The 27,702-nt window shown below is 39.1% G+C and overlaps 1 protein-coding gene across 1 annotated transcript in view; it reads right to left on the reverse strand.

Annotated features, from left to right (window-relative positions):
• CDKL5 (cyclin dependent kinase like 5) overlaps window positions 1-27,702 on the reverse strand; it is a 157,925-nt gene that overhangs the window by 8,366 nt on the left and 121,857 nt on the right. The window contains exons 9-15 of the mRNA XM_006088551.3: window positions 27,001-27,190; window positions 23,436-23,516; window positions 18,822-18,973; window positions 14,495-15,461; window positions 10,632-10,733; window positions 10,283-10,388; window positions 7,560-7,683 (exon numbers count right to left, since the gene is read on the reverse strand). Of these exons, the coding sequence (XP_006088613.1) occupies window positions 7,560-7,683; window positions 10,283-10,388; window positions 10,632-10,733; window positions 14,495-15,461; window positions 18,822-18,973; window positions 23,436-23,516; window positions 27,001-27,190 (1,722 nt within the window). The remainder of the gene's footprint in view (window positions 1-7,559; window positions 7,684-10,282; window positions 10,389-10,631; window positions 10,734-14,494; window positions 15,462-18,821; window positions 18,974-23,435; window positions 23,517-27,000; window positions 27,191-27,702) is intronic.

The following is a 27,702-nucleotide window of genomic DNA, read 5'->3' on the forward strand; positions in this document are numbered from 1 at the left end:
GAATTACAACGAAAATGCAGAAAAATTTCCTGAATAATGAACAGAAGACTCCCTGGAGAGAACCCTGATACCCAAGGACCGAAAGTGGAGACCACATAGAGACTGATAGGAAGGGCGGAGGCACAAAAGGGCTGGCCAGCTGCCCACAGACAGCAACTGAAGTTCCAGAGAGATATCTCAGCAGTGGGGGATTGCCACTGAAAACTCTGGGGTCTAATCCCCAAGCTGGGGACCCCAGTAGAGAGCACCACAACTCAGAAGGGCACCCACATAACATGTGGCTGTGAAAAGCAGCACAAGTGCTGCCTGCCAAGGAGAGATAGCTTGAAATTCAGGCACCCTCTTAAAGGACCAACACACAAAATTCCCTGTCAAGCAATCACCTTGTGCTCTGGCAGAGGGAGGGAAGAGTGGCCTGGAGCTGTGTGAGCAGAAGCCATGATTGGGAGCTCTGGGGTTAGAATTTCGAAGGCAGACACCCTGGTTTCTTGTGCTGAGTCATTCTATCACATTGCAGAGTTCATCTTTCTCATAGACATTTGCTATACAGGTGACCTTGCCTGGGGGAAGACAGTTGATCCACCCTATTGGAAAACACCTTGCTCCATGGTGTGGAGTTGTTCAGGGCCATTAAGAGACTGAGAATAATAATTAGCCTCCAGGTAGAAGAAATTGCCCCACGCTGTTGAAAAAAACAAAAACAAAACAACTCTTGCCACACCTGTGGATTCTTGCCTGAGGACAATTTATATATAAAAGGCTAATATGTTAAGTGTCCAACCATCTGACCAGTTGCTATGATGCACACTGACCACCAGGGGGCAGACTCTCAACACAGGAGCTGCCAAGCTGCAGTGACTTGGCAGCAGCGGTTCTCAGGTGACATACCCCAAAACCAGAGAGGAGGGAGCCCAATTCCTCATGGAGCCACGCGATTACACCTTCAGTCATGGGTTATGTTGTTGCTAGGGCACTGTCGGCCCCAAATCTGGTTTACTGCACACTTGTGTTTGCATTCCACACCCTGTATGACAGCAACTTTGCAGAGTACCCTTTCGCACTCTGGGACCCCTCAGGGGATGTTGGAGAGCCAGTTTCAGCCCGATCCCCACAGGCCAGGCTGAAGGACCCCACCTGCTGGAGGGACCCTGCTCCCAGTCCCGCCCCACCAGCCACCTTCTAATTAATTTCCTTTCAATGTGCATGAATCCATGCACCAGGTCACTAGTTTAAGATAAAATCCTATCACTCTGTAGACTGAGGTGATCTCTGGAGGCTTTGAATCTTTGCCTGATCTAATCAGTCAGAAACAGCATTTGACACTGTCCTGCACTAGAGATTGAGAGGCATAGCAGATCTACCTAATACACAGTCACAAACCCAAACAGGCAGCCAAAATGAGTAGGCAAAGAAACAACCCCCAAATGAAAGAACTAGGAAATTCTCCAGAAGAAGAGATGAATGAAGCAGAGATAAGAAATTTATCTGAAACATAGTTCAGAGTAATGATGTTAAAAATGCTCTTAACAGTATGAGAAAAGATATAGTGACTACGAAAAAAGAACAGTCTGAGATAAAGAATGACATAACACAAATAAAGAACACACTGGAAGGAATACACAGCAAATTAGGGGAAGAAAAAACATTTTAAAAATAGGACAGCTTAAGACAGCTGTGGGACAATGTGAAACGTAACTATTAGAATAGTAGGTGTGCCAGAAGAGATAGATAGAAAGGAATGGAGAAGGTGTTTGAAGAAATAATGGTAGAAAACTTCCCTAACCTGGTAAAGGAAAAGTCACACCCGTTCAGGAGGCACAGAGAACCCCAAGCAAGAAGAACCCAAACAGGCCCACGCCCACACACATCGTAATTGAAATGCCAAAAATTAAAGACAAAGAGAGAATCTTAAAGGCAGCAAGAGAAAAGAAAACTGTTACCTACAGAGGAGATCCAATAAGGCTGGCACCTGATTTCTCATCAGAAACTCTACAGGCCAGAAGGGAATGGCATGAAGTACTCAAGGTAATGGAAATCAAGGATCTGAAACCAAGATTACTATATCCAGTAAGGCTATCATTCAAAATGGCGCTTCTTCTTCTCATTACAGCAGTCCTTTCAGCATTTCTATCAATGCTGGAGCAATGATAATTTCTTCTAAAGTGTTTAGCCTAAAAGTTAACAGGAATCCCAAGGAAGTAAAAGCATGTACTGTAGGCACAGGTGTTCCTGAAACTTATTAGGACCTGCAATTTTAAACATCATTCAAAGTCCCAACTTCTGAAATGACAGTTTTATAATACAGCACAAACAATAAAAACACTAGTATTGGAACTCTGAATGATCTAGTTACAATTTTAAAAGCTGAAAACTTCAGACAGGGTGGAATGGGTGAGAATGAAATAAATGAAAAGTTAAAAATTCTTTACATGTAGTATTGTTACATTGTTGTCCTAAGGACAGATTGAGATTTCGGTCATACTTTCTTATGGCAAGTACTTTTGAGATTAAGTAGATGAAACCCTCTTGCATGAAGCCTAAAGACAAACTGCCCTAAACTCCATTCCAGGCCACAACATTTAGTCATGTGAGGGTTCTAAGAAACACAGCAGAACCAGAATAGTCTGCTGTTGGAACCACAAAAGTAGGACTCTTAGGATTGAAAGGAAGCTCAGAGAGCACCTAGTCCAACCAGCAATGCTATTTTTAATGTTCTGCAACTTCCAGAAGTTAAATAATTATTTGCTTATGATATACCTTATATCCTTCCATAATGGGGTCTGCACAGTACAGTATTCGGATGAATAGATAGAAGATTTTACCAACCAGAAAGTCTAACAAAATCTCAAAGAACTGCTGAGGGTCAGTAGTAAAAGTGCTTTCTGCCAATCTTTAAGGGGGACACGTTCTCCATGACTGCAACCCCAGGAAGGGAATGGATGTCACTATAAGAATGCTAATGCTGGCGAGAGAGGAAGTGAAGGCTTGAGACACTGGTCTTAGGAGGAGAAGGATGTGAGAAGGGAAGAAGAGTCTATCTAATAAGATGGAAGTGAGAAGATGGGGGCAGAGGAGGCTAAGGAAAGAGAAGGAGCAGGACAAAATGCCAGTACCTGTTGTTCCTTGTGACCCAAACACAGGGAAGATGAATCAAAGACCCTCTGCAGCATCTTTTCAGAGGCATTGGATAAACTACAGCCCGGAGGGAGGGAGAATTATGAGGAAAACATCTTCAAACTGAACCTGAGCAGAGGTGGTGGGGCCAAGATCCAGGCAGGAAGAGATCCCAAGGGCCAAAACAGAAAAAAATATTACCCTTGAATTAGAAGATGGAAGCTAGGAGTGAAGTGTGAGTGTACATGTGTCATAAAAGACACAGGAGGAAGTCAGAAACGCAAGGGGGAGAGAGGGAGAAGCTACACTGAAACACACACATACAGAGAATTAACAGAGAAACCCAAGGGAGAAAAAGTCTGGGGGAGAGACTCAGAGATGGTGAGAAGCTGCCTGGAACACAGGCCCTGAAAAGCTGTGTTGTACAAAGAATGAAGAGGGAGACTTAAACATTTAGAACCAGTACTATACCCAATGGGTAAGAGTGCACCCTATAATATAGTTCAAATTTGAATTGTCAACCCTGTGCAGTTATGTGCTGAGTTGAGCTAATTGTACAGCAATAGACGGGTCCACGAGGAGCAGCGCAAGAGAAGGGCAAGTGGGTGATCACATAAATTTCAGGAACAGGAACTTTAAGAAGGACCACCCAGCTAGTCACCTGGAACATTATCCAGGGTTAATAAAATGGTGGAGGTGGGAGGTGATGATGGTGTGGGGTTAACAGTCTGCTTCCTGAACAGTCTGGGGACTCAAGTGTTATCTCATACAACAGCTATTTCTCTAACTCAGTGGTTCTCAACCTTCTGGCCCTTTAAATACAGTTCCTCATGTTGTGACCCAACCATAAAATTATTTTCGTTGCTACTTCATAACTGTCATGTTGCTACTGTTATGAATCGTCATGTAAATATCTGATATGCAGGATGGTCTTAGGCGACCCCTGTGAAAGGGTCGTTCGACAGCCAAAGGGGTCGCGACCCACAGGTTGAGAACCGCTGCTCTAAGTGGTCAAGAGGAAAGAGAATTCAAAAGACTCACTTAAAAAAGGGAATGAATTAAAACCGACTGAATCAAAGTCAACCAACATTTACAGAGTACTTTGTATGTGCCAGGCCTGTGTTAGGTGTTGGAAGTATAGTGGAAAATAAAACGAGGAGTGTGACTTCAAGCTGCTCACAGACTCCAGACAGGAGCCCCACAGGTTTGACAGGGTCAGACATCAGAGACTTCAGCATAATCGTTCTGGGAGCAGCATGAAGGTGAACTGAAGAGGAGAGGGGCATTAATTACTCTGTGACACTTTCCTTGCCACCTCCCCTCCTCTGGCAGTGTCAATAGGGTGGTCAGTAATGTTTGAGAAGAGAAAATTAGCAAATAATTTTGTGGCTTAGGGTGGCAAGCAATAATGGACACCAACATATTAATAACTCTACAAGAAGAAAAAGCCTGGGATTGTGCAAGTGAGTGACAGCAATTCTTCACTGGGATTTCTCATTAATTTGGTTTACTGTTTTAAGCATCAATTTTTAGCCCAATTTTGACAGCAGTCTTTCTAAACATATTTATACATTAAGCAAATTAAAAGCATCCTATTTTTATAAATATGGATTCGAGATAGCTGAGATGGCCAGAATAACCACTCTGGATAGTATACTACAATATCTATTTATTACTTATAATAAGACATAGTAGCTTATTTTTTTTCATTACAAAAATGTATACACTGTAGAAACATTCTCTTCCCAAAAGAAATGTAAAGTACTACTATCAAGGAGAAACAGACTGCCCTTAGGAAAGTAGTAATTTAGAAACAGCAATTCACTGTTGCCATAGCAAGGATCATTCGGGTTTTTGTAACAATTATCAAACTACATTTCTTTCAAATATACACAGTATAGTGAAACAATGAGATTACTTGTTTAAGAAAAAACATCAAGAGAAGTCAAGCTTAACAAATGACTTAGACTAAGTTAGATGTGATGCATGAAGAAATATCATAGCAACATTATCAGGAGGGGCAATGGGAACAAAAGAATATCGAAATTCACCACCAATGATCTGGAACTCTCTCAAGCCTATTACTAGCAGCAGAGTACAGATGACTCAATGGAGACTTGTCTAAAGTTCAATGTCCCAATTGTGCTTCTAATTTTTTTAGAACTGTTTTCAGGTTTCCACACATTCCTAGGTCTAAACAAGCTCTATTCAAACTGATTATCAAAAAGACAGAAGCAGTATGTTGTGAATACCACCTATACCACATTTGGACTCAGTTTTGATCTGATCTACCTAATTTTCACAGGACTCTGTTAATCTGTAATTGATACTCTTTTAACCATCACTAATTCATTAGGCAATGAACAAGAGGAAAAACTTTTTTTCTGTAATTCCACATTCTCATAATTTAGACACTATTCTCAAGGCTTGTTAAAGCCACACTTGAAAACTGTCAATGCTGATAATTAAAATAAGTTGCAACTGTGCTCCCAGGTTAATGTATAGGAAATCTTGTCTACAGTCACATAAAGAAAGAATGCACCAAAGTTTATTAGCAAAATAAGTGGAAGGGAGACACCTGACCAGTCATACTGAAGTTAGAGGACATGAATGGTAAACACTGCTGACATTAAGAAGTTATTGCTCTAGATGCTTTTGATGTTTTACCCCAGTTAATCATCACTTTAACCCTGTGAAGGAGATGCTCTTCCTAGCCCTATTTTACAGATGAGGGAAAAGATGTCAAAGTCACATGGCCAGAAAGTGACATTAATCAAGATACTCTATTTCCAAAGTCTAGCCTTTTAGTTGTCACTAATTTAAGACTCTCATTTTATAAATAAGGCAATGGATGTAAAGTGTGCTTATAAAAGAAAAAGTATTTATAGCTTTAAAAATCACTTTTATTATTGTTTTAAAAATAATTGCCCTAGCCCATTTGTCTCAGTGGATAGAGCATTGGCCCTCAGACTAAAGGGTCCCAGGTTTGATTCCGGTCAAGGGCATGTACCTCAGTTGCAGGCTCAATCTACGGCCCTGGTTGGGGCACATGCAGGAGGCAACCAATCGGTGTCTCGCTCTTACATCAATCGATGTTTCTCTGTCTCTCCCCCTCCCTTACACTTTCTCTCAAAATCAGTGGAAAAATATCCTTGGGTGAGCGTTAACAGAACAAACAAATAATAATTAGGTTATTTTCACCACTGGGCACAGTAACAATGAAACCTCGAATAACCCTGCCAACAGGGTCCAAATTGAGAAACCACACAGGGTTAGGAGAACTGACCTAAGGCCCTCTGTGACTTCTGGCAACACCAGAGATGGGCTCTCTGGCAGACTGGTCTCATTCTAAATTCAGTGTGTTACAGCAATGCACCATTTTATTCTACTAGTGGAAAACCTGGTAGGTAGTTCTATGAAGTACACATAAGTGCCCCTCACATCTGGATTCTGGGCAGTCTTTCTGGGCAGCTGAGAATACAAAGTCCACACTACTATTTTTAAAAAGTCCTTACTTCCAGACAAATCCTCTGAGACTTGATATACATTATAGTCTCCTTAAATTTTTATTACATATGACACAAGAAGATAAAAGGATTAGCAAAGTCGGCACATTTTAACGTCTGGCTTCCATTACACTTTTGTGGTACCATAAAGAATTGTTTCCCCATTTCTCTTTTTACCATGAAAAAAGTAAGTTGGGCCTGGCTGGGCATGGCTTGGTGGTTGAGCGTCAACCTATGAACCAAGAAATCATGGTTCAATTCCTAGTCAGGGCTGTTTCGGGCTCAATCCCCAGGGTGGGGCATGCAGAAGGCAGCTGATCGCTGATTCTCTCTCATCACTGATGTTTCTACCTCTCTCTTCCTTTCTGAAATCAATATGTATATGCATTTAAAAATAAATCTTAAAAAAAGTAAGTTGGCATAGAGATGAATGATACAAGCTGTGGAGTCAGAATCCATGTAGGACTAGATCCTGGCTCCTGTTACTGGTTGTCCAGCACCCAACAAGCTCCTTATCATTTTTAAGCTGTGATTTCCTCATCTGTAGAATGGGAGCCTCCCCTACTTCAAAGACTGATTGTGAGAACTGAATGAGATAGTGTATACAAAATGCTAAGCAAAGTGTTTGCTGCGTGATTCAATAGCAACAAAAGAGGAGACAGCGAAAACATCAATCATATCAGAAGAATGCATTGAAAGACTTATGAGGTAGTTACTGCTCCAGGAAATTTTTTTTTCTTTTACATATTTAACATAAATGCTGCACTTGAAAGAAACCATTACAAATAATGACAGATCACATTTTCCTTATCAAACAATCTCTCTTGAGAAAGGAAGGCCTAGCACGAGAAAGAATGATAAATGTTTATTCAGAATTTCTTTGAAATCTCAAATCTCCAGTTAGAAAAAATAAAGGTAGAAACAAACCAAAATCCTTACCATGTTTCGAACGCTGGTTGTCTTTTTGAGTGGTTAGTTCCTGAACTGCTTTCCGAAGGCAGGGAAGAAACTCTGGATGACACATTATTCTCATGGAAAGAATTATCTGGACGTGGAGATGGCACTAGATAAAGAAAGTCACTAATGTACTCCTTTGGTCAAAGCACTATTCAAGTTATTCTATTGTATTTTTTCTCACATAAATAAAACCCAACTATGCAAAACCTATCCTTAGTTTGAAGTAATTTTTAACAATATGTGTGCTGGAACATACAAACTACCATTTAAGTCTTGACACTTGGGAGGCAGCCTCAATTATATATTTTTAAAACTAAATCCCAAAGAAATTTGGTTACTTGTACAAGAATACAACTTTTTCTCTAAGTTCTCAATCCAGGAATTAACAAAGAAAAACCAAATTGTATTTGAGTAAATACTTTTCTGCTTTTTAGGTGAGGGTTACTATTTTTTTCTGTCAATTTCTAAGCTTGGTCATAAATCAAAACATATTGCAAATTTCATCACAAAAAGAATATACAGGCTGTATATCAAGATAAATGACACCATTTCACTTGACTCTTGACCAGTACAATGGAAGTATTCTAGAAACATCTATCATTTCAGTGATACCACTAAATCTTCATCCAGTTAGATTTAGTAAGATTATTGAAATAGCAGCTGTCTCCAGATGTTCACTTAGTTAAATCTTTTCTTTCTATTTGTACACTTTCTAAAATAAAAAAGTGGGTTATCAGGAAGACAAATGAGGGGCTTTGCTGATATTAACTGATTTAATTTACTTGCAAGCAAAATAAAACTGTGGATCCAGATTCATTAATTAGAATTTTGTTAACATTTTATATTAAAGTATATTCCACAGACATCTACAGAAATAACATGGTCCATTTTAGAAGTAAAACTTATAGTGATAGAAGAAAAGGCTTTTGTTCATGTATTCTACAAGATTGTTTTAAGTAACTTTACTCTGAATTAAAATTTTAATTCATAAGATTCTAAAGTAATCATGGCATGAAAAAAGAGTACATTAAAAGGTATATTCAGCCCTAGCCAGTTTGACTCAGTGGATAGAGCGTCACTTCGGACTAAAGGATCCCAGGTTCGATTCCGGCCAAAGGCACATACCCAGGTTGTGGGCTCGATCCCCAGTGTGGGGTATGCAGGAGGCAGCCATTCAATGATTGTCTCTCATCATTGATGTTTTTCTCTCTCCCCCTTCCTCTCTGAAATCAATAAATACATTTTATAAAAAGGTATATTCAATGCCTTATGCTTTTTTTCAAAGGTAGCACTAGGAGAAAAAAGAGTAGCTTAATCATTCAATATACATTTAGTCCTGAATAACACTTATATGTATTTATTTAGCTCAGGTTCCTGGTTAAAATGACCAAGCAGCTATCCATTCTGCACCCCCCAATTCCTGCCCCTTTCCAGCTGTCCTCCCTAATTAACACAATAGTGAGAAGCCAGGCAATGTGGGTATGGAGGTTGTGTGGAAGGTTTTGAAAAGCTGAGCCTCCCTGACCCAGGACCTTGCCCCACCCTGATGGGCTTGCTGTCTGTCTCCTTACTATAGGCTAAGGCTCCCCAGGAACTCCTCAAAGAGGATTCCTTTCTCTGTCAGCATCTCCTAAATCCATACAGGCCCCCAAAGCATCTGTTTTAGATTCTATTAAACACTGAAGTACATTTCAAGGCTATGCAAGATTTTAAGATTTTCTTTAATTCAATCAACAAATATTAATGAAACTTCCAGGCAGTATGCTAGTCAATGAGGGTGAAAGAGGAAAAGATAAAGAGCTGCACAATCTTTCGAGAGAGAAATGCAGACAAAGAAGCAGTACCATGTGGTCTGTGTCATGTTAGAGCCCTAAACAAGGAATCATGGGTGGAAGAGGGGAGGAAACACTTTGGGTGGGCAGGGAAGACATCACACTGCAAAGAACCTCACAGGAGAATCTTAAAAGGGACAGAAACAAGCTATCCAAGCAGTGGGAGGAGTGAGTTTCAGGCCAGAGGAGGGTGTGGCATGCGTGAGTACCACAGGCTGGTCACCAGAAAGGAAGAGGAGCAGCTGGAAAGGATAGCAGAGCCAGGGAATGGGAAGTGTGAAATGCCATCCTAGGGAATTCAGATTTTGTCTTGATGCCAATGGGAAGCTGGCAGAAGACTCTCAGAAGGTGAGAGATAGAGGAATGTGGATGAGGTGGTGGAGGCAATGGGTTGCCTTGTTCTATTTTTCTTCCTGTAGCATTTATTACTTTTATTGCTCTATATAATTATTACATTTAGTGCTGCTCTCTTCCCATGAGGATGTGAGGTTGAAGACCTTCAACAGTCATATTCACTGCCATGTTCTAAACTAGAAAAATGCCAGGCATACAGGTGACATCAGTAAGTATTTTATCACTGAATTAAATCAATGAATGGTGTGGTCAGAACACAGCTTCAGAAGGATCATTCCAGAGACTGTTTTGATGGTGACCTTGGAAATAGGAAGATTAATCAAAGAACCCAAGTCAGAAGCCCCGAGGACCTCAAATTGGACAGCGGGACCTGATGCTGGGAGAAGCACTGGAAGGTGACAGCGCAGGTGAATCACACTGACCTGAAGCCAGGGCAGTGAAATGTAGGGGAGGGTATGGTCTGCAGGTATAGTGAGGGACAGAGAGAGGACCCTTTTGGGAGTCAGGGGCCAGGCTTACCTCGGTAGAAGCTGCCAACTCTCCTTGGAACAGGATCATTGTACAGATGTCTATTTTCTTTGGGGGCAGTGCCATCATCAGAGTGGGGGTCATGATATGCTCCACCCTGAGAGAGGAAAGAGGTTTATATAAGGTAAAAGGCCTGTGAACTTCGAATAGCACTCCAGGGTCTTTTTAAGAGAAAATTGAGAATTATGGCATGAGGAAAACTACTTTATAAGTCAGTTCAAATTATTTGTGAGAGACTGGGCATGGATACATTTTAAAAGATAGGCTGTAATGATGCTGTATGACCAATCTTTACCGACAGACATTATCATATAAGGTAGCAACTCTGGAGAATTCAGACCTCAGATTTCTGCCGCGTGTGGAATGCAGAGTTGCCTTCTCTGGAGGGTTCTTTAACGGAAGATCTTGCCACAGTCATCTCTGGAGGGAGCTGTTCCCCGGGCTGGAAGTCAAATTGAAAAGGATTAATAAGAGTCCTTATAAATTATGAAAATCACCTAAATTGCCATGGGCTTTATTTGGTATAACCAGTACCTAAACTGACTAAAAGAAAAAATGTTAGTTGGCTAAAACATAAATTGTCCTGTAAAAGAGTCATCTGATGAATGTAAAATAAGTCAAATAACTGTCACACAGATGGAAAGTGAAATTCTCATTAAAGTTAAGGCGAGCAGGGAATGAATTATTCTGAAAATAGTTCAATTAATTATTAAAAACAAAGAAAATGATCTTCCTAATATCTAGATGGCCATGGGTCTGTTCAGCACTCGAATTAGAGATTCTATTACTTAATTCAACAATTCTCTAGCAGATTTTAGGCTGAGTTCTCCAAAAAGTACTGTGCAGATCCAAAATTATTTTTCATGAAGAATTTATATGGCATATGCAGATGAAAACTAAAGTTCTTTGGATATATCAAGGAATAGAATCAATACTCTTAATAATTTCTGTCTTAAATTTCTCTAACTACAGTAGTTTATGTACTTAAGTTCTCTTCTGAATCTTCTCTAGGATAGCAGTACTTATATCTCATATATTTCCTTAACCATAATTATAACACTGCTGATCTCAGGAGACACTACCTATTTCTCTCAAGGATGTGATTCACAAGCTAAGAGCAGCACTGGTCCACAGTGGTGTTCAATGAGGGGAAAAGCAGCATTTTCTACTCTCAGAAAAAAAGATTAAGGAACAAAATTACCAAGCCATTAAGAGGAGTTAGTTGCATTGTGTATTATCATGAGCCTTATGTGATGTATCAAAAACATTTAAAATTTAAAATCTGAGTCTCTCTTTTTCCTCTTCACTCCCCAAATGTACTATGAATGGATTCTTAGCAGGAAATCATCCAATATAGCTATTCTTCTTTCTACTTTATGACAAGATCTCATATGAATGCTATCACCTGTAGTGTTTACAAAGGCCTCTAAAAAAAGTATTTTAGAGAACAAATGATTTACATCTAACCTAAACTCTTAAATGACAGTGCCAGTCCAGTCCCCATACTCTTGAACATAGCCACAACATTTTGTAAGGGAGTGATTCCCCTCATTTATCCAAAGATTTAGTTATTGTCAAGCTGTCTGCCATCTCTGTGCCTTTAAAGTTGTACTGTCTTGTAGGTTGGCACTGTACATCCTGAACTGGACCTAACATTCAGTAACAGTTGGATCTGTGCTTAGCCCACAGTAACTATTTATAATTAGCTTATTTTCACCATGTTCAAAGTATTTTTTTCTGGAGCTCTCAAAAAGCCAGTCCACTTTCCAAGTTCAAGCTTTTTGTTTTTCTTACTACTTCTCTGTTTACACTATGCTTAGTGCTAGCATGTTTTACCTGGGTTTGACCTTAATGTCTATGGGTATCTACCAGGCTCTAGAGATCTTTGTAGGCCCTAGAGGTTCTCTCCTCTCTAGAGGGATTCCTTGGGGGCTCCTCCTACCACTGCTCTGACTCCAATCATGACATCTCTTGCTTCTCCTCTCACCTGGGTACCAGACGGTCTTTCCAAGCTCGTGGAGAACACTTCTGCCTAGAGACCCAGGGTCACTTCGACCTCAAGATGTCAGCATGAAACAGTAAAAAGAGTGCTGGCTAGGGACCTGGACATTGCCTCATGATCCCAGCTCTGCTTTGAATTAGTAGACTTGGACAACCCAGTAAACATTTAGGAGCCTCAGCATGCTCATTGTGAAATGAAGGGGTTGAATTCAATGGTTTCAAAAGTCCTCTCTTCTACTCTGAAAAGGAGCTCCTAGAAAAGCAACTCTGAAGGCTTTCCTTTTCCTCTGTTTTGTCCTTCAATTCACAAGTCCCCTTGTTTCTACTTCTGAGGAGTCTTTGAGACACACTCTTCTCTGTTTTTCCCATTGGCATCGACAGTCCAGAACATTCTCTCTTCACCTCATGGTTACATTATTGCAAAAACCACCCTAAATCTTTCATTTCCATTCCAGCAAGGTGGAACATGTTGTGATCCCCACAGCACACCATGCTATTTAATGTCTCTCTTACTCTCCTCTTCCTTGTTCTTTTCCGCCTTCCCTTCTAGCAACTTTCCTGATGTTGACTCCATTGTCTTCCCCTAGTTAAGTCCCAGAAGTCTCTGCTTAGATCACACCTCCCCTGGGGGCCTCCCACAAGCCCCTGCCTGACTGAGCGGCTCCTTGGCCCCTATAGCACACACATCTCTCTCACAGTGCAGGCACACACCCAAACATTATTATAATAAGCTATAGTTGGCAAGTGTGCAACCCTCACACTCTAAAAGGGCAGGGACCACATCTTTTTCATCTTTCTAATTAGAGCCAATCATGGTGCCTAGCTCAATGAATGCCTAACACATCTTCATTCTCTCTACAAACCTCTCTACACCCTAGCTCACAGCAAGACCTTTAGTTGCCCCTAAAGTCATTTCTGACTGCTCCTGCTCACAATACTCTCTCCCTGTTCTCAACTCCTATTTATAGCCAGTGCCATAGGAATGTGGTTCCTAATTAGTCCATTGTTATATATAATTTAATCTTCCCTGAGAGAAGATAAGTTTCTCAAGAACCCTAGCTCAGACTCTTCTGAGTGCTTGAGAATACCCAGCACAGAGAAGGTGTTCCATGCCTAAACAATAGCCCCCACCATCACAGAAGCAGCAACAACTAAAATTTGTTCAACACTTACTCTGTGCTGAGCACTGGGCATGGTGCTTTATACACTGTCTTTAATCCTCACAACAACACTCAGATGAGGAATCTGAGGCATAGAGAGGTTGTATCACTTTTCCAAAATCACAGTTTGAAGCACATTGTAGAACTGGGATAATAAACCCAGGTCTGCGGGGCTTCCCAGTTGAGCTCTTAGCTACAGACTGTGCCTGTGACTGTGACTGCTGGTTACTGCCAATTATCTTGCTAAGCCTCCCATGACATTTTCCATCCATATTTTCTGGAATTCTTACATATGCCTATTTGCATAGTTTCTAAAAGGGGAGGACCTTCCCTACATGAAACTCTTCCCCTTCTGACATTGGCTTTTCTCCACTTTCATTTCTTTGATGCAGGTGAATGTTTAATATCACAAAAATATAATAAAAATAAAATCACTCCAAACTGTGTTCTGTTGCAAGAATGCTGCTGCTTTTAAACAGGTATCAGTTCTAGAGTGTGAAGATCAATAAGATGGAGGAAGTATTATGCTAAAAGCATTGCCTTGAGATTTAAAAACAATCCAAAGACCAACCATTAACACTTATCCTGGCCTGATGTTAAATTTCTCTATGATTCTACATAAATTTCAAACTTTTCAATTTGGTTAAGATATTGAATAAGGTCTTAGCAAAAGTGGTTTGGAGCCATTAGAGAAAAATTCCCACAAGTTCTTACTGAATTTTGAGAAAATTAAAAACTAACCCATATAGCCAATGAATTCTATAATAAATCAAAATAGGATGCTCTAAACAAAATATGCCAGAAAGGAACACTTAAGAAAACAGATTTCTGAAACCAAGCTTTGAGTTCTGAGTACTCAACAATTGGGTTAAATAATTAAATTCTTTTTAACAGATTAGTTCTTCAAGTATTGCTTCCCTAATGCATCCTTTCAAGCAAGTACAGACTTTTGCAATAGGGAAAATTGCAGACTGACCCTATTTACCCCTGCACCACCTTCCCATGGTGAACCAACAGACCAGGTCACGGCCCTCAGCTGTACCTGGGGTGATAAGAGCTGCAGACTGTTGGCTCTGGCTGCCATCCCTTGCCCTATGCTCAAGCTTCCGTCCAAGCCTTTGGCTCTCACTTTGTCCCGGGTCACATACATGGAATGTCTATGTGGACGCTGTTGGGAGGAGAAGGGGCTGGTGTAGCCCAGTCCATAAGAAAAGGATTCATGAGGTGCAGACAGTGAATGAGAATGGCTGCTGTCCACGTGGTCTGGTAGCTTCAATTCGTCCATCGTTTTTGAATGCCTGGCTGTGGTTCGGCGTGAGTCCAGAGTGCCCTCACTTCGGTTATTTCTTCCAGAGGGGCTGAGCAAAGTTCTTGTGTCGCTGTGCCTGGTGGGGGTTGGGCTTGTTGGAGAGTTCAAGTCCAAGCAGCTGGATGGGAAATACCTATTGGTGTTGGACTCTGCAATTTGGGCCCTGGATTCGGAAAGGTTGCTCACAGACTTGGAGTCACTCAATGCCCCGTGGCTTTTGGTCTTGGTCCGGTAGGAAGGACTTCTAGAGGACTGGGGAATGGTGTCAATGTAGCTGTGTCGACTCTGCTTTTCACTGGGCTGCAGTGTTCCGGCTTTGCTCTGAGAGCTTTCCATAAATGAGTGCCGGTTCTGCTGTGATCTGGTGTTTGACTTGAGGTACTTTGTGCCCGGGCCTTCTGAAGGCTTTGGGTCAATATTGAAATCAAACTCAGACTTTGACTTGGTTTCTTTTGGGCTGAGAAGGTGTGTTAAGTTGTTGTTGGTAAGATCTTTGCTGGTGGACCCAGGCTGGCTGCTTGCTTGATAGGTTTTGGTGTGCATGGGGCTAAGAGTAGCTCCAGCAAGGTTTCCATTGAGGAAGCTTTCGCTGGCGGGTAGACCTTCTTCAGCCCGGGGCAGACCCACACTTAGGTTCTGGATGTCCTTGCTATTAGATCTGTGATGAGACTGCAAAGCAGTACTTTTGCTGGCTTGATTTCTATATTAAAAACAACCCAAAACAAGTGTATCAGTTTTCCTCAATAGCAGACACACAAAAAGTATCATAAAAAAAGAACAAACACTTAAAATACCTCAAAGTTTAAAAACATTAAGTCTCAAACTAGAGTCAACAAATAATAAGTAACTATAAGCAGTAAGTGCCTTAGATCAAATCATTCTGCAAGCACCAGTCCTGATTAAATGATTTGGACATCCTTAAAAGCTCAGCTAACTTGCTGCCAATATAGTTTCTGATAATCTGGGAAAGCCTGCTTTTGCTGTGTTGCTGCTCACATGAGTGTTGGTTACAGAATGCCTGCTAGGACAAAGAGAGTTGAGCTATAGATAAACCCTTTATGACTCTTTTTGTCTGCTTAAATGTCAGAAGGCAACATTTACACTTAAAGGTCATTGTGTTCCTTGAACTTCGTTTTTATTTGCCAAACTCACGGCCTGCCTCAGAGGTACATACTCACAATATATACACAGACACCAGTGTCTCTTTTGTCTTTAGCCTGTATCATCAAAGAATGAGAATTCTAGCAATGTACTCAATAAGAGAAAATGACACTCTAAACAGAAATGTAAACTGTCTAGTGAGGTCTGTAGGAAAACACGATGATCAATGTTTATGCTTCAGTGAAGTGGCAATACTTGGGGTACACCAGATATTTCCTTGTAGACTCAACAGGAATGCATCTCGAACTGGATTTCAGGGATCTAAAGAATTCATTTCTCTCCAAAAGACACAATTTATTCTCTTCTTCATTTCACACGTCATTATTGCAAACTGACTGAGGCCTTCTTTAGGATTTAAAGCTTTATTTCCTACTTGGTTTAAAATACAAAACATAAATCTAGAGGAAAACTTTGTCCTCTATTTGAAAACTGAAACTAACATCACAACCAGGTCATTTTGTCCTATTGTAATTATTTAAAGGATCACATTGTACTTTGAGATAGGTAAGAATGTTTTTAAGTGAAAAAGAATACCCTTTTCCTGCATTTAAAAAATTTTTCTGCAAATATTGTTATTGATAATGATGGTTTCATTTGGGAGCGTTCTGTTCCCATCACACACTAACTGGAAAGAAAGTCACATCTCCCTCCGCGCCCCCCCGCCACCCATGGAATAGTAATCTGTGAAACAATGTCTTCCCATTTCCCCTGAGAACCCACTTGCTCAGGCATCAAAGGTAAGGGTCCTTTTCCTCTCCGCCTACCTTTCAGAGTATTAAAAAGTATCTGATATCAAGCAAGCCTGTACTAGTGTGGAAGGCCCCATCTCCTAAATGCACACTCACTAATATCTCACAGTTGGGTCATAAGAATTGCAGCACTAAGTAAAGTCACTTATCTACAAGCTAACTAAATGGCAAATCCCAGACCTAGAAAGATGTTACAAAAAAAGGAAAGTTTAGCCTGGCTGGTATGGCTCAGTGGTTGAGCGTCGAACTATGAACCAGAAGGTCACAGTTCAATTCCTGGTCAGGGCACATGCCTGGGTTGCGAGCTCCATCCCCAGTGTGGGGTGTGTAGGAGGCAACCAATCAATTTATTCTCCCTCATCATTGATATTTCTATCTTCCTCTTCCTTACTCTCTGAAATCAATTAAAAATATTTTTAAAAAGAGAAAAGTTTCACTTTCCATTAAATGATGTCAACAGAGTCTATCTAGGTCAATAAGGGACAGCCCCCCAGAGTCGTTAGTTATCTCAGTTACTAGAATATCTTAGCAATTTTTCAAAACCCCAATGATGATAGACAAACAGTCTCACTTATAAATACACATGACTGAGTGTGTTGGTTATTTCCCATTTGCCCAACCCCCAATCCACTCTACTCCTCTTTGCCCCATCCTGGGTCTCAGGAGTCCAATGCTGTAGACTGCATCACCCAAGCTCCATTGCCCTCTAACTCCCTGTTGGGCTTAGCAGTGCAAGGGGCTGGGGGCTATCTTCCCTGCTCTTCCAGACATCAGTACCCTGACTCAGATCACATCTGTGTCCCTCTGTATTACAGCTCCCACGGGACAGCTCCTTCTGTCTGGTTCCCCTGGGCTCCCATAACTCTATTTCCTCCCCTTTCTCCTTCAGGTCTACAAAGAATAATAGCAGGAATAACACATGCAGACACTGTGAAAAGTCCAAAGCTCCAGCCAGGGAAGAATAGAGAAAAGTGAAGATGGCTGCTAGAGTTTTGAAAATCTTGGAAACACTGTTCTCAATGTGGAGCACAAACCTACACATGAATTTGAAAAGAATTTGAACCTGCTCCCAGGCCTTCAAACAAACAAAAAATAGGTAAGAATGGTTTATAAGATGTGAGGGAAACAATACCAAAACCAATCATTTTAAAGATAGTAAACAACTGTAAAAAAGACAACAACCCCCAAAACAAAAATAAAAACAGTCACACCAATGCAATTAAGCAGAGAAATACAGGGCAAAATGGTTATTGACAATTTATGGATGCACTCACAGATCTAAAAAGTACCAGATCTTGAGCTTTCAAAATTCCATTAGATTAAGAACATGGAGAGAAAATTGGGGGGAAATAAGAGAAACTTATATTCAAAAAATTTCATATTAAGAATTATTATTTTCTATTTCTCTTCTTATAGTATACTAGAGGTCCAGTGCAGCATGGATTCGTGCACCAGTGGAGTCCCTCAGCCTGGCCTGTGCCCTCTCGCAATCTGGGACCCCTTGGGGGATGTCGGAAAGTTTTCCCGCTCCCAGAAATAGAGGTTTTTTGTTTGTTTAAGATTATGCTGAAAATTACATTTTAAAAAACACCAATTTTAAAAAACACTATCTTCCAAACTGACTTTACTGTTTCCATATTCTTATTCTTATGAAAAATAACTTCTCAAATCAATAGTTAAAAGTCAAGAGCAACAAAACACAAAACCCTTTTATAGAGCCAGACCTACTGGGTTCAGTTGCAAAGATTGTCCTCGGTACCTCCCAACCATCTGCGTTTGGTATCCTCTTCTACCTCCAGAAATCCTCTTGCTCTAACCTACCCTTCTTCCCCAGGTATCACTCCCTGGGTCCCATTTATACAGAATCTTCTAGCTCATGAGGCTAGAACCATCCTTAGTTGCTAACCCATGCTACCTTTCCCAGGAAATGCATAGGTTTCCATAATATACTTGCTAAAGATAAGAAAGTCTTTAAGACCTACATGACTCTTAAATTGTGGTTCTGAATCATGTAATAAGCATAAGGAAGATATTTTTGAATAAAGAGGGCTTTCCTTCTTTTCTCTAATCGCATCATTTAAGCACCCACCTCCTCCACCTACTTGTAAGACCAACACTGCATCTGTATTTCCTTAAAAGGGAATATTTACCTATTAGACAAAGTGCTGCTTTCCACGTGGTAAGGTTTTCTTTTTGCTGACCTTGAAGGGGAACGATCCAAAAGTCTCTGGGTTTGAAACGCAGGGTGATTCAAACACTGTTCTGTCAAGTATCTTTCAGCTGGGTCCAACTTCAGTAAATTCTTAGGAAATAAAGTTAGGATGGGAAAGAACATTACAACATCAAATTTAAACTGTCTTAAAAACCTTATTTTCTTATAGAAGAAATGCATGGTCATTGCAGAATATCTAGCAAATACAGTTTAGCGTCCCCCCAAAATTTTAAAGGACTATGTAAATCACCCATAATCTTACCACTGCTGTCCTCTGGGGATATGCCCTTTCAGCCCCTCTTTGAATATCACATATAATATTTTCTTTTACAAAATCTGGCTCACATTATACACTTAAGTTTTGTATCCTGTACTTCCCAATTATTAATCAAAAACATTATTTATACCACCATAACATTTTAAATATTTTTGGAATAAGTATATAGTCATATGAAAGAATACACATTCCTCATCTTTCTCCTGTCCCCCGCTCTGGAGGCAGCCCATGCTACCAGTTTCTAGTACATCTGTACGTATCTCCATTTGTTCTATACATATATATCTCTATCTGCTCCTTTTATTTACCCATACAGAAGCATACACACAATGGTCTGCTCTTAGTTTTCTTTCACTGGACATTAGATCTTCTGAGATCATTTCATATCAGTAAAGAGTTATAACTCTATGGATGTACCTTAGGTTGTTTTTAGCAATTCCCTAATAATAAACATTTTGGTTGTTTCCCTTCTTTTATTATTATGAACAATGTTGCAACAAAAAAACTTTACAACATGTTTTTCTATATAGAAGTTTGTGGTATGAATATACCATGATTTATTTAACCAATCTCCTACTCTTGGACATTTAAATGGCTGTCACTTTTCACTATTATAATTAATACAGTGGTGAACACCTGAAATTTTTGTATACATCCAGGATCCCTTTCACAGGATAAACTCCTAGAGATGGAACTAGTAGGTATGCTAACTTTTAAAGATTATTCTCTGTGTTGCCAAATTACCCCCTAGGAAGTTTGTCTCAAATTATACTCCTCTCAGAAATTGAGTCTACCAATTTCCTGGCACTCTCATCAACAACAGGCATTATCATTCTTTTTAGTGCTTGTAAATTATATATTTTAATAATGGCATCTCATAGTTGTTTTAATTCATACCTTTGATGACTAGTGAGGTTGAATATCTTTGTTCACTGGTTACTTATCTTCCTTCTTTTCTTATTTTTCTATCTGTGTATCTATTCTAATTTATTTCTAAGTGTTCTTTATTCATTAAGGTACTAACCGTTTTACATTGCACAGATTATATTCTTTTACAACTAAAAGGTTTTCTTCTCATAATATTTATCTTATTAGTAATTGGACAGGATTTTAAAAGGTGACTCATTATTAAAACTAATTGGTTTTATTGACGAATTAAATATATAAAGAAACACAACCTGGGGGGTAGAGGAGGCCAGGGGAAGGTCAAGGGGGAAAAAAAGGAGGCATATGTACTACTCTTTATAATACTTTAAGCAATAAAACAAAATTTTAAAAAAAGAAACAACCTACATAACCTAATAAAACTCAATAGAGCACACTTAACTTTTCTCTTTGAGTGAGGAAGAAGGGTAAAATTCCAGTATTTCCAAATCCACCTTTAGATCACTTTCATTGGTTAGCCAAGAGTAATCCCTTTGTGATCCACTGTTGAACACTGATAGTAAACCTAGATTTGCTCCCAATAAGCCAGAATTCAATTTTAGACAATCACTTTCAACCTAGCATCACAGAGAATTTGAAATGCGATCCTTTCATATACTAACACATTCACTTTGGGTCAGAATCTGGAAACCTAAGCCACTGCTTACATGCAAATGGATTTACATTCATGTTGACTCAGATACAACTCTAAAATTACCTCAATTCTTTCTTCTTCCTTATTAGAAAACAAAAACTGTGGAGGTGTATAAAATGATTTCTCACTGGCAGTTAAAACAGTTAAAGTCAAAATGATTTCAACTGCATGATACTAGTTAAAACAAAGGAAAGTCAGCCTCTGAGTCGTATTTTAAATTAGATGTACACGTGAACTTTCAGAAGCCAAATATCTACTAGCATTAAGGTGCTATTTTAATTTAAAATTAGCAACCGTAGAAATTACTACACATACATGCAAAGAACTATTTTTATGTTTATGAATATAGCTGTTAATTTTCAAATTACTTGGAAGGATGAGATCATTATGAGGAAAGAATAAAACAGCATAATTTTTTAAAAAACTAAAATAGAACTCATATAATTATTACAGTTTTCTTTAAGTTATTAGGGGCTTGGATTAATTCTGGGGACTTTTATTCCCACTAAAATGGCTGACATGTATAAACAGATGCAGAATGAGACGGCCATTTTAGGTACTTATAAATGGATTAAAGTATCAAATCTGCTTTAGGGAAATGGCATAGAGAATACATTTCTTCATGAAAAGGTAAATGGTACTATTTATTTTTTCAAATTCATTGTAAAAGATAACTAAAAGACAAAAGGAATAATTCTATTTATATTAATATTCAATAATAACAAGGCAATATCTTTGGTAATAGAAATCAGAATCGTGGTTTCCAGGAGTAGGGAAGATGGAGTGTACAGTCTGAGAGGCAGTCATGAGGAGACTTCTGGAATGTTAATAATTTTCTATATCACAATTTGGGTGGGGTAACACAGATATACTTACGTTACGAAAATTAACTGAGATATACACATAATTTGTATACCTTATGAATATATATTTTAATAAAATGGTTCTTTAATGTTGAGAAAACTTAAATAAATAGGAATTAAGCTGTTTAACTTCCAAACTGGTATAAATGCAGAGATTCAGGTTATCATTGATGCTTGTAATTATATTTGGTAATGATTTAACAGGGAAAGTTCAATTATCTTTAACTATAAAAAGACAAAAGGCAGAAAACTTGAAATTGCATTTAATTCAGCTCTTCTACTTTATTATATTTATACTAGAGGCCCGATGCATGAAATTCGTGCATGGGTAGGGTCCCTAGGCCTGGCCGGTGATCAGGACCAATCTGTGGGGCCACTGGCGGGGTGATCAGGGGGCCTCTGCTGGCACCCGCCTTGGCTGGCCTGGGGCCTGCAAGCTGGGACCAGCTCTGCCTCCTGGTAGTCAGTGCACGTCATAGTGACCGGTCATTCTGCTGTTTGGTTGATTTGCATATTAGGCTTTTATTATAGGATTTTAAAAGTTACCAAATAATTAAGACCCTGGTAAGTAAATATTGATTGCATGAAAGAGCATATTGACAAAACCCAACTGATTTAAGAGATAATTTACGCCTAATTAACCTGAGCCTTGAGGGTTCTTTTTTTAATAGCATCTCTCAATCTGTGTTCAGAAGAACACTAGTGCTGTGGAGTTTTATTTTTAAAAAATGTATTCGGTATTTAATTAAATTTGGGAAATGTTGGGTGAGACAGAAATGCTTCTTTGCTGTGGGATTTCTGAGAGCCTTTATAGGTTAATGAATATGGTATGTGGCCTTTCCCAAAAGCCACGCCCCTCCCCCACCTCTGCCCCACGCCTATTTACAGTGTTCCTTGGCACACAGATTAACATAGTTTAAAGCACAGCAAAGTTCTGAGAGCACTGTTCAACAATTTCCAACTGTGCTAAGTATGCCTTTTGAAGGCTCTGTGCACAGTGTACCCACCTCTGATTTTGATGGTTGTCTGAATGGGCATATAACAAACCTGATCCATTAACAACTGTTTTTTAAAGGTCTACTTAAAAAAAAAAACCAGCACTTGCTTATGCACTGACTGGCTATAATGAAAGCTGGAGAAGTGTGGGGAAAAAAATAGTTCTCACTCAAGGGGCTGACTTTGTCTACTGGAGAAGAAAACCATGAATAAAAACGGTGAGAATGTTTTCAGTAGTCCAGAGCAGGAAGACCTCCTGGACAGGGGCACTAGCAACGGGAGGAACACCCAGGCCCAGTAGAAGCAGTACTGTCAATTATCTGTGTCAAAAAGAGCCAAAAGAGCCAAGGCTAGGAGAGAAGAGGCTAAGTTAAAAAATGAACAGAATTAGTTAAAATAATCTGATAAAATAATCTTATGAGAGGCCTTATATATCATGCAAAAAAATGTTAGAATCTCTTTTCTTTCAATATTCATTTTATGATTTGTTTTAAAACCCAATGCTTGAAAAAAAACACCTTATATTCAGCTCTTGAGTGCTGAATAAATTTAATTATTTCTTATTATTTATATTTAGATTGTTATTATTCTGTCCATTTTAGGATTATAATTTAGGTATCTCACAGTCCTGTTTAGACGAAATGTTATAATACCAGATACATCTGCTATTTAAAATAATTTCCATGTCTTTTAACACGATACAGTCCCTATTATTCACCATTATACATCTATTAACAAAACATTTAATTTGTAAAAGCAGGCTATGGTCACAATTAAGACACAAGAGAACCCACAAACCAAAAGACATTTCATACAGACAACATCAACTTGTCCCACCTTCATTAAGTCAAGTAAAACACTGTTTAAAATTCCAAGATATCTTCTCTCCAATGACTGAGGATGGTTAACAGCTGGAAACTGGAAGAACAACATGACAAGGTGTTAGCACAGGAGGAAGGGTATACCTGTGTGTGTACTGTCATTGATGGAGAAGGTAGCAGCCGAACAGAAGTCCTTGCCCTAGTGCCAATCCAAGTCAAATTGATCTCATATGCATATTACTTTTGGTATCTATGTATCTGAGGTATGGATTAATAGAACTGGGTATTAAATAAAGGGAAAACTCACAGGTGAAAGATGATACTAAATCTGGTCAGACAATACTGAAGCATGCAAAACAAACCAAAATATAAACATTTGAAACTGTTTCTATACAGTATTGTCTGCTTATATAGAGAATTCAGTTACTATACAGTTAATACTGAATTTATCTGCTTATACAGACAATTCTTGTCTTTTTCACAACAAGATGTCATTTACTCCTGAAAATTAGAGGGGGAAAAAAGAGGAAAAAGACAGAGAGGCCAGTTCCTGAGAAGCCACAGAAGTAGACATGGTGAATTAAGACATACATTGTATTATTGCTTTTATATACTTTTTAAATGACCTGTCTTCAATCCCTTCCTGTATGTAAGTTGGAACAGAAGGCATACAGGCTCCTAAGTTAACAAATGCATTTTTTAATAAAATGAGGGGAAGAGGTCAAGTTTATTTAGATGTTCTGTCCTTCCCTCACATTTCACAATATCTAAGTGGATGGTAAAGTATTAGAGCCCAATTGCATAAACTCCCTCCCAATGGGAGGGCTACTTTGCCTTTAATATATATTTCTTTTATACCAACATAAGAACATTTTGAAGTACTGAAATCCCTACACATGCTAAATGAGTGGATGGGAGGAATGGTTATGTGGGAAAACAAACCAGGCCTTTAGGAGTGATTATGACCTCATCCCCACTGTGCCAGGTAGGGCAGGAGAGAGAGAATATGAGTAAGACCTAAACCTTGCCCTCAAGCACTACTCAGTCAGGTGGGAAAGCAATTGTAAGTCAACTGTGCAGCTGTAAATTCCATGTGGAGCTCACAGAAAGGAGAGACCCAGGTGGTTTGCAGCTGTAGAAGAAAGAATCCATAGCTAATATTTGAGCCAGGTTTTGAAAGATAAGAAAAATGTGAGGATGGCGAAAAGTAGGACAGCATCTTCTACACAGAGGAAGTAGAAGAAGTGCCATGAGCTGAATTAACTCAGACACTAAGGCAACAACCTAACACTGATTTCTGAGGGAAGTGATGGTACATGAGGCATTTTAGCAATGATCATTCTTCTTATTTTAGAAATAAGAAAGGTGATGACCAGAAAGTTCAAATAACTTGTTTGAGGCAAATCACACGATGAAAAGGAAGTAGAACTAATTTGACCCCAAGTCTATAGTCCAAACCCACACTCTTCCCAAACCTAGGTACTTCTCTTCAGAGAGGTATAAAGGTTCCTTTGGGTGTTGTCAGAGCATTGGTTATTAGCCCAGAGACAGAGATACCTGTCTTATTGTGATAAAAGACTATACTGGTATTTTAGTGACTATTTTGCCCATGAGGTCTATTTTATGCTATCAGATACCACTTCCTTTTTTCCCCTCAGGGTAACATTTTCTAAAGGCAATGTGAAAAGACTGAAGTGAAGATGGAAGGTTGGAGCAATCAGTTTGGGAGCAGCTGTCAATAGTTCAGGTAAAAGGTGAAAGAGCGAAAGCAGCATTAGAGATGGAGAGAAGTTGAACTTGAGCGCTGACAGCACAAATTGGTTCAAGCGCTCATTCAAATACTCAGAGTCCCACTAAATATGCTGGGCTCTGTGTTAGAGGTTGGAAACACAGTGATAAAACATGATTTCTGCCCTGGTGAGTTTATATTCTAGTGGCTGAGAACTAGACAATTAATAATTAACAAGTTAACAAACACAAATAATTACATACCATGAGAAGTGTTATGATGGGAAAAAGGGTGCTATGGAAGATAACAGAAAGGAGGTGGGGGCAGTATGTTAGGGGGGGTCAGAGAGAAGGGGCATTCCTGGAGCTGAAATTTACAAAATGAGAAGGGGTCGAATAGGGGAAGTCCCTTTACTGGAAGGAGGCACAAGACTCAAATCCAGGAGGTTGGAAAAACCTTGGAATGTTTATGAAAGTCAAAGAAAAAGAAAGGCAAGTGTGGTGACAGTTTGGAGGGAAGGGAATAGAGACCAGTATGAGCTGAGGTCAGGAAGCTAGAAGGACCTGGATCAGGCAAGGTGTCGTAGGCTATGAGAAGGAGCTTGGATGTATTCTCAGCCAAATAAGGAATTCATGAATTATGAATAACTCTATGTCTGAATAGATTTTCCTTTCTGCTAGACTGAGGGTGAGTCCTACCTATTGTCACATTGTTAGCATCTAGTATGACAAATGTTTAATAAGTGCTAGTATGACAAATGTTTAACAACTGTTGAACTCTGTGCATCCTAATTTATAGTCATAATTTGGCTAATTTTTGGCTTACTAAAACAAAAAAAATAAAAGGAGAAAAGAGAAACTTGCTGGAGGTAACAACAATTTGAAAGAGAGAAGAAAAAACAGGAAGGAGATGAGAAACTATACACTTCTGTTTACTCCTTTCTTTGGCATTCGGAGTGGGTGCTGTGTTGGACACTCATGTGTGAAGAGGGGTGCTCTTCAAAGTGAAATGAACTGAGGTCCAGAAACTCAAAGGAAGAAACAAAGTGCTTTGCAAATGTCAAGAAAACACGGTTTGAGAATTATGCATTTAAGAGAAAGAAAGAGAGTGGTGATGAGCTTATTTTATAGTTCCCACAACGGCCACCACCAATTGGCATGCTGGCCCAAACAGGGTAGTTGACAACTAAAAAATGTAGCTTTGAGGGCAGATGAAAGAGAGAAGCAGCCTAGAACTGGCCACTTCCATAAGGTGCTTCTGCAGGCCGGTTGTCCCTCATTTAGGGAAAATTTATATCTTAAGACGCTTTTTAGTATATTTTCTGAAAAGTTTTATACAACATTAGCAAGTCTCAAAAAGGCTGCCCAAGACAATACACTAGTTTGAAAAGAAGACAATGTTTCACTGTCAACAGAAAGAGCCACAAGAACAGCATCTTTAAATCTGAAGAATGTTAAGTATTCATAGTCTTCCTCAAATCACTACAAATATGTCTGTTCAAATAAGCAACAGCCATTTGTACATTTTTATATCTTTTGGGGATGCTTAATATTTTGGATAAACAAACATTCTGAGATAACCAAAGTTTAGAATATAGTAATACCCAAACTAGAAAAGACTTTTAAAAATTGGTACATACAAATTAGGAAAAACATAAGCAGCTCCCACTTTCAAATTCAGGCCACTTTTTAAAATTAACAAATACTATATAAGATTCAAATATAAAATATTATAGTGGGGTTTATAAACATTGCAATGAGAAAGAGAATAGCTAAGCATTCCATTTTGTAATGAACAATGATTTAAATATTGCTGTACTAGTTCCATTTTGAGTTTTCGCAAAGCCTCTTACCCGGAGCCCATGGAAACGAGGATTACTGTAGAAGAGCTTCATCTGCTCAGATGGAAGTGGTCCTAGCACCTTCTGAATGGTAAAGAGCTGGTCAATTTCACTTTCTCCGGGAAATAAAGGTTGTCCATCACTAAGCTCCCCAAGAATACAGCCCACTGACCACATATCTACGGATTTTCCATAGGGAGCTCTGAAAAGCAAAGGGAGAAATTATCCTGGCAATTGAAGAAATATATTTTAATAATTTCCAAATTATTTTGAACAGATTCATGATTTAAAACACATTTATGTATTTAAGGAAATAAAAAAGTGCCATGTGGATAAAAGGGAGGCTAAAAAAAGGGATATCCAAGTAAAAATTCAGAACACAAGTGAATAAATCTATGCTAAAAAAAACCCATCAGTTTAATAACAATTTAGATAGCATACGGTAAGTTGAAATCTATTCACATCTGGGTGTATTTTGAACATGAATAGCTTAATAAACCTTAATACAGTGCACACGCCTGGTAACACCTCACTTGGGGAATGAAATGCTCCCAAAAATTTGTTCTAGGTCAGCAAATTTCAACCTTTTTCATCTCATAGCACACATAAACTAATTAATACAATTCTTTAGCACACCAAAAATAGATTCTTTGCCGATCTGACAAAAATAGGTATCATTTTGATTTATTTACAAAAAATAAAAATAAATAATTA

Source organism: Myotis lucifugus, unplaced genomic scaffold (assembly GCF_000147115.1).
Source record: "Myotis lucifugus unplaced genomic scaffold, Myoluc2.0 scaffold_49, whole genome shotgun sequence".
NCBI classification, from domain to species: domain Eukaryota; kingdom Metazoa; phylum Chordata; class Mammalia; order Chiroptera; family Vespertilionidae; genus Myotis; species Myotis lucifugus.